At 32.2% G+C, this 12,045-nt stretch overlaps 1 protein-coding gene across 3 annotated transcripts in view; it reads left to right on the forward strand.

Annotated features, from left to right (window-relative positions):
• The window catches only part of LOC128182889 (telomere length regulation protein TEL2 homolog), an 85,400-nt gene that overhangs the window by 55,635 nt on the left and 17,720 nt on the right, over positions 1-12,045 (forward strand). For 2 of the 3 annotated variants that reach the window (XM_052851660.1, XM_052851658.1), the window contains exons 16-17: positions 655-754; positions 9,424-9,488. In XM_052851660.1, coding sequence (XP_052707620.1) covers positions 655-754; positions 9,424-9,488 — 165 coding nt within the window. The remainder of the gene's footprint in view (positions 1-654; positions 755-9,423; positions 9,489-12,045) is intronic. The other variant, XR_008243482.1, reaches the window with a different exon arrangement.

Here is a 12,045-nt window from a genome sequence, read left to right on the forward strand (position 1 = left end):
ATTGCTGAGTTTAAAATGATAGTTATCTACTTTCAGTATGTATGTACATGATTGGTCATCAGAATAAATCATTGAGAAGCAAAGCTATGGGTAGTGCATCAACGTACCCTTTAAGTGTATTCCAAGTGGCAGATATACCAATTAAGTACCTCACTGGCTATCTAGCTACCGCAACATTTACAAAAGTCGCACTTACGTACTATTCTTCGTCGATATATCAACTATTTTCGGCAGATCAATGTATCAAAGGAAAATATTGACCAGAAAACTTTGAAGAGGTTTACTGGGCAATTTATCCTTTGATACGTCAATCAAAACGTAACATATTTTTATTTAAAAATTCATTCCTTAATTATCAGTTTTTGATTAAAATAATTTTGGCAAGTTTAAAAATTTGTCCTTTATTCATTACTGTTTTTAAAAATCTACCAAAAAGTCAAATTTTACAGGGTACTTGCTAGAAATACAACTAGACAAATAAAAAAAATGACGATCACAAAAGGGTCAATGGCAATTAAATTGTTTGGTTGAAGTTTGAATGCTTTTACTTAACCGCATTCATGAAATCCAAACTCAATTCAAACAAAAACTTTTCTACTGAGTAAAGAATAGGTCAATCTGCATTTTATAATAATATTATATGATTTTTTTTAGAAAGGAAAATACTTTTGATATGATGGGAGAAGACAGTCTTATTCTGGCCAGACTTGTGTACACCTTAGGTGTCATTATATATGCAGCCATCAACACTCAGGTATGAGAATTGCTAACAGAATATCAGAGGCACATATTTCTACAATGAAGTTTACATAAATAATTAAGGGATCACTTTGGTATTGTTTTCACTATATAAAACTATAGGGATATAAAAAAAAGTTTTATCATTTTCTGAATGAAGTATTTAGAGGAATTTTTTTTGTTTCCCATATCATCAGGTAACTTTTAAAAAGGGGCACCCTAAACAGCATTTTTTCTCAAAATATCGAGCTCCACACATTCCCCAAAACTACGTGTTTGGCATTTTAATGTAAGTGCCTTTGAAATAAGTCATCAAGATGGAATATGTTGGGTTGGTAAAGTTCATAAACATTAAGGATAAGTCAAACACTCACATTAATGGTGATATATGTACTATCAACATACAAAATGATCTGTTATATATAGTATGCTTTATGATGGTATATATTTTAATGAACTTTAATATTAATGTTCCTCGACACATCTAAAATTTATTTAATGGATCGATAGAAATCTTCTTTTGAAATATGATTCCACAAAAACAATCAATATCTACTTTCAGTTATTTTATATGACTTTTTTGTATTTTTTCAATGTCAGAACAGGTGAAAACTGTTTCGAGTACAAACAGGGTATTTTAGAGCTTAAAACGTTGTGTTGATTAATGTGCAATATAATTATGAATAATAATATCTTTTGGTCAAGTATTCAATTTTTTAATTAAAAAATTATTTCTAAAAATAGAAATTGTAATTATTTTATATCTTTTTGATATATGGATAATTCTGAAGAATAAGATATGGTGACATAAAGTACTCTCTAAACAATAATATTTTACAAATAAATTGAAACAAAATGTGAATTTTTTTAGAAAATTGCTGTTTATCAAATTTAAACCGATCCCGATTGAAAAAAAACCCTGATCCTGTTCAGAATAATTCAAAATTGAAATTTTACAAAAATACTGCAGTTTATTCTGAGTAATTGATATTAATTCATAAAGTCAGTAAATTACCAACCATTTTACAGCTTAACAACCTGAATTTTTTAACAAAAATTGTGATACATTCTAACTTGATATGATTTCACCCTGGATCAGTTTATTTACAATTGGGATTGGTTCGATTTTAAAATTTTCCAATTTTCTTTAATTTCATCATAGACTCTTTCGCAATAACTGCGGTACAGCTCTCTTGCAGGGCAAATTGATAATTATACTTTGCCGAAGTTTTAGTAGGTAGATAATTAAATGATTTCTTGTTGAAAATGAATGTACAGCAATTGTTAAATGAGAGTAAATGTTAATTTGCAGTTTTTTACCTATAGATTAAAAATATCTCAGTTCTTGTTTTTCATATATATATATATATATATATATATATATATATATATATATATATATATATATATATGTGTGTGTGTGTGTGTATATATATATTACTAAAATGAATAAACACGAAGTCCGAGTACAATATAAGCGCTTTCATATTCACCTGAGGTAAAAGCTCAAGCGAGCTATTCTGATCACATTTTTTCCGTCGTCCGTCTGTAAACTTTTTACATTTTGAACTTCTTCTCTAAAACCGCTTGGCAAATAAATTTCAACCAAAGCATCCTCATAAGAAGGCGAATTTAAATTGCAGAAATAAAAGACCGATCTTTATTCAAAGCGGAAAAAAACATCGAAACTGAAGAAAAAGGGGCTGCATATTTAAAAATCTTCTTCTCAAGAACTACTGAGTCAAATTCACCGTAATTTAGCATAAATCATCCTTATGGGAAGGAAAATATAAATTGCAAAAATTAAGGGCTAATTCTGTTTCAAATTTGAGTAATTTACGAAAATAATAATAAGACAGAGAGAATGGGGGTCAATCAGTTTAACTTCAGGCTCGATATTTTATATATCGAAAACCGGTTTAGAGGACCAGTCTAAGTTAGAAGAAGCCATCTTGAAGTTGAACGGAGATGAATTTAATTTGGTTGTTGTGCAACAGTTTATGTGCGAAGGGAATATTTGAAACATCCAAAATATATTTGTGCCGTTTATGTGAAGTAAATTGAGGTTTAATATTTCAGTGCGTTGACATTTTCATTTGTGACGGTCGTTTTTAGCTTGTTTTGATTTTTGTTTAGCATTTTTATGCCCCCCTTCGAAGAAGGTCCAACAATATTTTCCGTTTATTTTCTTCGCAGAGGGTGCACTTATTGATATGAAATTTAGTATACAGGTTTATCATGATAATATCTACGTGAAGTTCGTTATTGGGTACTATCGAGCAATTTTCGACAGAGTTATGGCTCTTTGACGTAGAAAAATTCAGGTTATTTGCAGTTTCTGCTCATTTTCTTCACAGAGGGTGCACATATTGATATGAAATTTTGTTTACAGGTTTATCGTGATAATATCTAGGTCAACTTTGATTATGGGTATGATAGAGCAACTTTCGACAGAGTTATCCCCCTTGGACTTAGAAAAAGTCCAAAAATTTGCACTTTATGTTCATTTTCTTTGTAGATGTTTCCAAAGGAGGGGGTGGGCATAAGTGTTTCACAAACATCTCTTGTTTTAACTTGAGAGGAACCATCGTCTTTATTTTACATGTAGACCGGTAAATCAGACAGCTGATTGATTAATAGCGCAAAATCTGATGCACTAACAACATATTTTAAAATACTATCCATTATGTTGGTGCATGTAATTCGGTACGATCTCTACATAATGGTTGATTAATACAACATGTTTTATTAAGATGCTCAGCAATTTTAATCTAAACGGAGATAAGTCTCGCTGCTAGAAATACATAACTAAAGTATATATATGATGAAAAAAAGATTGAGCTTTTTCTTTGCTTTAGTGCAGTTTTCTCTTGTTTTAATTGTTTACAAATTTCTATAATTTTAGTAAGAGTCAAGCTTCGAGTTATAAGCAAGATACAGAGCTTTGCGCCTAATGCTACCATATGTTTGTACACAAAGCTGAGGTCATGCTTAAGTTCGTTTATATTTTAAATGCATCTATGCTGAATAGGAAATACCAAGTTTAAAAAATCTGTAGTTGAATGTAATAAACTCATGTGAACAAAAACATGACTCAAATCAAGTTATGTATCTTGCTTATAATTCTACGATTGACGCTGAAATTTTGGTTGATCAATAGAAATGTCTTGCTAAAAGGATGATATGCTTTTTATATTGCATATGATCTTATTTTCGGTAAAAATGGTATTCCATAAAGGTAAATATGTCAAAGATTAAGTATATGCAAAATAGGGGTAAAATCTTGATATTCATTTTTAGACGGGGTCACGTGACCCCGTCTATTGGTTTACTGTCAGCCGAAGTCTCGAACCGGAAGGCAGAAAATGTTCATGCATTTCAATAAATATGTATTATAGAAACACGCATTAAATCTGTTTAAGTCCTCTGTGTATAAACAAAATTCTATTTAGAAATTAAACAAATAGTTTCATATATCAAAATATTCTTCCTCGTGTTCAAATGTGGAACGAGTTACGTAACTGAATGCACAGCGCCGATGACAATAAAGTTTGTGTACGAGCTCATTAATCAATAGAAGAGGTTGATGGTGGAATCAAAATTAAATTTCCCAAACGCAATGTGCCATTTTTGAAAAGTTGTGAATTTTATTTTGGCAATCTTTCACCTTAATACTACCAAACTTCATGCGCAAGCCGAGTTTAAAATCGGGACAGGTTATACACAGATGTTTTACAAATTAAATAGGTGTTTCATTGGCTTCCAGTCTACTTGCTATGGCTGCTGTTCGTCTCTAAAGGAATTTTGTACAAAGAAAATTTTTAAAAAAGTCTGAATTTGCCTTCTCGTTCGTTGGCTCTTTAGTTGATTAAACTGAATTTAAATTTCAACAATGCATTGTAAGCAAAATCTATAATAGACTATACATTTTGGAAGACTTATACATTATATAAATAGTGCCTGTTTGGGAGGGTAACAGTTGAAATTGACACCCCGAGGAACCATTGTCAACCGACGCGAAGCGGAGGTTGACAATGGTTTTCGAGGGTTGTCAACAGTTATTCTCACAAACAGGCACTATTTATTTTATTATACTGCTTTAATATAAAAATGAAGTGAATTCCATGGCAAACCGTACGCGCATAATTTATGTTCATGTTCACTATCAGGTTCAAATTTAATGACTTATACAAGATTGATGTTGCACTTGTAGTTCTCAAAGTAAGGTTGGTCCCGTAACATTTACACGCTAATGGCGGAGTTGACAATCTCTGTTATTTATGTCTCTGACTTTCGGAGTAGGATTTTTAATGAATGGAACGGTTGTATCGTAATTCGTGTAGGTGATGCACGAGTTTTCACAAAAAAGTGGTAAGTGGCGAACGGATTTATTTTTACCTATTAATTTTGCATGAATAGCAAATGAAGAAAATCGTATCAAATCTTTTTATTGTCAAAGTTCTTGGAATCTTATTGTTAAAAAAAATATTTCTAATATCAGGTGCTTGTGTTTGTTATCGGTATAAAATGTTCCCTTTGTTTGTTAATTCAGCAGTTTTCGGGGTTTTCATTAAACTTTTATTACGGATACCGTCCGACTTGTGGATTTTCCTTTGGATCACAAAATTGAACAAATCTAATGATTAATGTTATCTACTTATATAGTTGTTTGATATTCCCGGTTAGTTGTAATTTTTAAAATTTTCCTTGGTGTCTTATTTTACATAGTATACCGTTGTGTCAATTTTCTACAATTATAAAGGCCAGGATTGAGTAAAATTTAGACGAAGTATCAGACAATTGCAAACAAGAGGCCCATGGGGCCACATCGCTCACCTGAGCACCAATGGGCGTTCAAAAGATATTGTGCCTTATGGTCCCTCGGTAGAATAACAAAAAATAAATATTGTCAAGTATTCGAATTTTACACTTATTTTTGCATACACGTAATCTTTGACATTGTACCTTCTTGAGATGCTATTTTTTACCAGAATAAGAAAATCCTATGCAAGATATAAAACTAAGCATTTGGTAGGTGTACACTGTAAAGTTGTTAACTTCCAATTCCCTATATATATTCGTTCTGCCCCCCCCCCTTTGTAAAGCGATCAAAATATGTGAGAGCAAATAGGTACAGTTTTTTCATCAACTACTTACTAGTTATTGTATTTTTAAAAAAAATAGTTATTGTATTTTATTTAAAAAATACTACGTGTATAGATGTGAAGAAGAAAATTGTACCTCAATGTCCTCAATTCCTCAAATTTAAAACATTCAAAAATTTAATTTGTCTTCTCCATTATAATTAAATGACTGTTATTTACCTCGCGTACAAACCAGGATAATTTTCCGCTGTGATATTTTCTTAGGAATAGCGATAATTACTTTATCCCCGCAACAGAAATGTGTCAGAACTATGGAAACTGTTTTAAAGATGTCGTTTTTTATTTACTCGTGTTAAAAAAACTATCAAAATTGATGTAAATTTCACATTAATTATTGTATAAAGAGGGGGCCCCAGAGAGTAGGTATATACAGAATATCATTCTTTTATTTTGTTTTTATAAGTATTTAACATACTCTAATTCATATAGAATTTCTAATGTTCAACCAAAAGTTCACCGTCAATCGTAGAATTATAAGCAAGATACAGAGCTCACAGTTCGCCTAGGTTTGAGTCATATTTTGTTCACATGAGTTTATTACATTCAGCTTAAAATTTTTAACTTGGTATTTCCTATTCAGCATTTAAAATGGAAAAAAAGAATGGTCTAAGATTTTCAATTCTTTTATTCACTCAAGACCAGTTCACTGGTATTTGAGGTTCAAAATCAGTTTATACAAATGTACATAAACACAGTCCAGGATCACATGTACAGTAGGAGTAATAATGACGAAAAAAGGTTAAGTTTACAATACAATTAGTTGTTAAAGTTGGTTTCTGGAAGAACAGACTATGAAAATTTTCTTAATAAATATTGACAAACTTTTTACTTTTTTAATCTTTAGTTTTTAAGATCTGTGTACAAACATAGAATTGTGAGCAACTCTCTGTATCTTGCTTATAATTCGAAGCTTAACACTCAAATATGGTTAGTAAATAGAAATTGTAAACAATTAAACACAAGAAACATGCACTATAACAAATAAGGAACACAATTTATTTTTTCGAAATGAATCATATATATATATATATATATATATATATATATATATATATATATATATATACACATGTATATACCTACATATTTCCGTCAGCGATATCAAACTCTATTTAAACTGAATAAACTCGAGAAAATGCCGAGCATCTCAACAAAACCTATTGCATTAATCTACCATTACGCAAAAGATACTGCCGAATTACCGATAGAATGAATTGTATTTCAGTACTTTTTTATACATCAGATTTGCTTAATTTGCGCAGGTAAACAATTAACTATTTGATTTACCGAAGTCTCTGTTTGATTTGATACGTAAAAATCACGAAATACAGACGATAGTTCCCAGGTTACAAAGCATAAATAATGAAAACGAAACGAAAATCAGAACAAGCTAACACCAACGTCATGTGTGAAAACTGTCAACGCATTGAAATATTTAGCCTCAATTTACTTCACAAAATCGGCACCAATATATTTTGCATGTTTCAAAAATTTCCCTTCATACGCAAACTGTTGCACAACAAGCAAATTCATCATAGTCAGATCGACCCTTTTTCGTATAATGTCATGGCTGCTTTAAACAAAGAACCTCGTTTTAGAAGTATGGAATACGAGTCTTGGTAAAATGGGTATGCAAACCCGGGCCGTGGCAAAATAAAAGCCGGGGCAGATCGACAATCGTCAATTCCAAATACGCATTATTTTGTACAATATTTACAGCCAATACAAATATACTGGTCCATCAAATATCCTGAAATTTTAATGAGATTGGCAGATCAATAACTGCCAATCTTTTGTTTTGCCCAGACCAAGTTTTGCCTACCCATTATACCGGATGCCGAACGCGAAGCTGAAACACGCTTTTCCTTTATTATTATTTTCGTAATAACTCAGATTTGAAACAGAATTAGCACTTAATTTTTGCAATTTATATTTGCCTTCCCATAAGGATAATTTATGGTAAACTACGTTGAATTTGCCTCGGTAGTTCTTGAGAAGAAGATTTTTAAAAATGCACCCCCTTTTTCTACACTTTCAAGGTTTTTTCCGCTTTGAATACAGATCGGACTTTTATTTCTGCAATTTATATTCGCCCTCCCATAAGGATGCTTTGTGCCAAATTTGGTTGAAATTGGATTAGCGGTTTTAGAGAAGAAGTTCAAAATGTAAAAAGTTTACAGACGGACGGACAGACAGACGGACGACGGACAAAATGTGATCAGAATAGCTCACTTGAGCTTTCAGCTCAGGTGAGCTAAAAAGCCGAATTAACATTGATTGTTACAACTAATTCAAACTCATAAATTTTAGAAGCATATTCGAGGAAATCTAGGACAATAACAAATTCAAACTTTCAAGACCACGTGTTTCAGTACTCTCAGTACTTTGATTGGTTAATCTACCGAGGGGCCACATGGCACAATGTCCATTGAACGCCCATATAAAGCCAGTGTTGCTCAGGTGAGCAATGTGGTCCATTTGGTCTCTTGTTGTATTATCATTTCTCAAAAATTATTCTTTATCGACCCATCAAATAATGCGTTGATGTGTCGAGCCACCGTAAACGGTACTATTTGGACAATCAAGCTGTAAAATGAAATTTTGGAAATCCACGTTTATTTATGAGGGAAAAAAGTATTTTTATATTCCTGTTCCGAAGGAGAGGGGGTATACTGTTTTACCCTTGTGTGTCTGTCTGTCCGTCTCTCCGCCCGTAACAAAAATTTCTGTCGCATTTATCTCAGCAACTATTAATCGCAGATGCTTGACATTTTTACAGTGTTTGTTACGGCATGCCATATCGTGAGATATATTTCTGTACCAATCCGACGTCAACTTCCTGTTAAATGACGACTTTGCTTATTTTTTAACCAAAATTTTCAAACAAATTTTCCTCAAAAATTTCTTAGCATTTATTTATCGCAGATGTTTGGAATTTTTACACAATATTTGTATAGGCAAGTCATATCGTGGGATATATTTTTGTACCAATCAGACGTCAACTTCCTGTTAAATGACGACTTTGTTTATTTTTAGCCAAATTTTTCAAATTTCCGTCAAAGATTTCTCAGCAACTATTTATCGCAGATGCTTGAAATTTTAACACACTATTTGTTTTGGCATGCTATATTGTGGGATATTTTTTGTATCAATTGGACGTCAACTTCCTGTTAAATGAGTACTTTGTTTTATTTTAGCCAAAATTTTCAAACAAATTTTCCTCAAAGATTTCTCAGCAGCTATTTATCGCAGATGCTTGAAATTTTAACACACTATTTGTTTAGGCATGCCATATTGTGGGATTTATTTCTGTACCAATCGAATGCCAGCTTTCTGTTAAATGTCGACTTTGCTTATTTTGCATATTCACATCAGAGCGGGGGTATTACTAGTGAGCATTGGCTCACAGATACCTTCTTTTTTTTGCTCAATTATTTTTTGCTCATTCCATGAATATATTATATTGAACCATTTCTTTTCACATGTATTTCTTTTATTCAAAAAGTAAAAATATTTTCAGGCTGTTAAACAGATGGCAAACAGGCTACTTGAATTTCTCTGGATCATTAGATTCCATTCTGATGTGTAAGTATGTAATTACTATCGTGAAATTCATGACTCTTACACTCAGGAGAAACTACAAAAAATAGAAAAATCGTTAATTAAGGTGTTCAGTTCCAACGGAAGATCTTCTTGTTATTGCTTTGTTTTGTTTCCCTTATTATTCTTCTTCTTTTTTTTCTTACGCATTTTTGTGCATACGAGTTCTCGGGAACGGCTTGGCTGATTTTAATGAAACTTTCAGAACTAACACATATTGATCTGAACCTTATTGGAAATTTTTATATTGATGACGTCATTTCCATTTTAGAGATATTGACGTTTTAACGATTTTTAGAGGGTTGGCTTGTCCGGTGATTTTTTTCTAAACGAAAACAGATATTTGATTCAAATTTTCAGGGTTTGTAGACCTATGATTGTGGATACGACAGAAGCATTTTCATTGTTCAGTGACAAAAAACACCAAAGCTCACCTGAGCTTAAAAATTGAGTTCAAAAGCGTCATGATTTTTTTTGTGGTTTTCTTTGAATATCTCTTTTCTCAAAATTATTTTGTTAAGACTTGTAGAACAAAAAAAACTTTAAAAGGCCAAGAGCTTTCATTTGACATCATGGAAAAGGAGCTGGCCCTTAAATTAAGGGCCGTAAGGGCTCTGAAGTATTCTAATAATATCTTTTTACTGTGAAATATTTTGTAATACTTTATAGAAGCAATTATGTTCATCGTAACGTTATGTACCTATGCATGACAATTGTTTACTCCTTTGTTACGTAATTAGGGATATTAAGGGACCAGCAGTCCGAAATTTTGATCTTATATATCTGAAAATGAAGAAAAATTTTGAAAAGCAATGTTGAACAAAAGATGCTCCATATAATGTCGTTAACAATTTGCAACCATAATTTTTTTGTTATCCAGTCCCTAAAAGGAGTTATAGGGTCGGCCCCTAAAACGATCTCTTCCAGATATCTCTTGAACGGTACAAACTTTCTACATATTTGTTTAACAAAATGTGTTTGAAATGACAAGAGCTTTCTTTTCACATCAAGAAAAAGGGGCTGGCCCTTCAAATTAGGGGCTGATAGAGATCTAAAGTCTTTTAATAATAACTTTTAATTGTGAAATATTTTGTAATACGTTATTGAAGCAATTATGTTCATCGTAACGTTATGAACCTAAACATGACCATTGTTTATAGAGAAACATTTTGAAAAGCAGTATTGAACAAAATATGCTCATAAAATGTGGTCAACAATATGTTACCATAACATTTTGGCTCATCTGAGCTGAAAGCTCAAATGAGCTATTCTGATTGCATTTTGTCCGTCGTCCGTCTGTCCGTCCGTCTGTAAACTTTTTACATTTTGAACTTCTTCTCTAAAACTGCTTGGTGAATTTCAACCAAATTTGGCACAAAGCATCCTTATAGTAGAACGAATATAAATTGCAGAAATGAAATACTGATCTTTATTCAAAGCGGAGAAAACCTCGAAACTGTAGAAAAGGGGTGCATTTTTTAAAATCTTCTTCTAAAGAACTACTGAGTCAAATTCAACGCAATTTAACATAAATAATCCTTATGGAATGAAAGGAAAATATAAATTGCAAAATTTAAGGGCCAATCTTTTTCCGAATTTGAGTTATTACGAAAAGAGTAATTGGAAGGGGTGGGCTTCGATCAGTTTATAACATCGGGTTCGGTATTCCATATCTCAAAAACCTCTTTGAAGCGGCCATTTTGAACGTGTGAGAAATGGGTCAATCTGACAAAGATGAATCTGGTTGTTGTGTATATATTTGAAACATGCAAGATACATAATGCCAATTTTGTGAAGTAAATTGAGAAAAATTGAGTAAATATTCCAATGCGTTGACATTTTCACCTTTGACGGTGGTTTTAGCTTGTTTTGATTTTCGTTTCGTTTTCATGAATTACGGTTTGTAACTTAGGGGAACTATTACCTGTATTTTGTTATTTTTATGTATCAATAAAATATAGACATCGGTATATAAGACAGCTGACTGTCACGGTACTTTAAAAACTAAAATGCAAATTCTTATGGTAATACGGCATGGTCTTTGCGTAATAGTTTATTACTGCAATGTGTTTAGGCTATTTGTCAGTATTTTCTCTAGTCTATTCAGTCTAAATGGAGATTAATTTTGCTGATGAAAATACTAAGTGTGTGTACATGGAGCAGAGACATAAATGATTGTTAGCTCACCTGAGGTGAAATATACAGAGAAAAATCTTTAAAAATATTCTTCTCAAAAATCAATTGGCCAGAAAAGCTGTAACTTGTGTGGAAGCATCTTCAGGTACTGTAGATTCAACTTTTTTTGGCAAACCATGATCCCCGGGGGTACAGTGGGGTCACAATGGGGGGGGGGGGGGTCAAAATTTTTACATAGGAATACAGTGAAAAATCTTCTCAACAAAAACAAGAAGGCCAGAAAAGCTGTTACTTGTTTGGAAGCATCCTCAGGTAGTGTAGAATCAAATTTGTTCGGGGGTAGGGTGCGGCCACAGTGGGTGGGTCGAATTTTACATAGGAATACATAGCGAAAAATCTTTTTAAA

This window comes from Crassostrea angulata, chromosome 5, assembly GCF_025612915.1.
Source record: "Crassostrea angulata isolate pt1a10 chromosome 5, ASM2561291v2, whole genome shotgun sequence".
In the NCBI taxonomy this organism is placed as follows: Eukaryota; Metazoa; Mollusca; class Bivalvia; order Ostreida; family Ostreidae; genus Magallana; species Magallana angulata.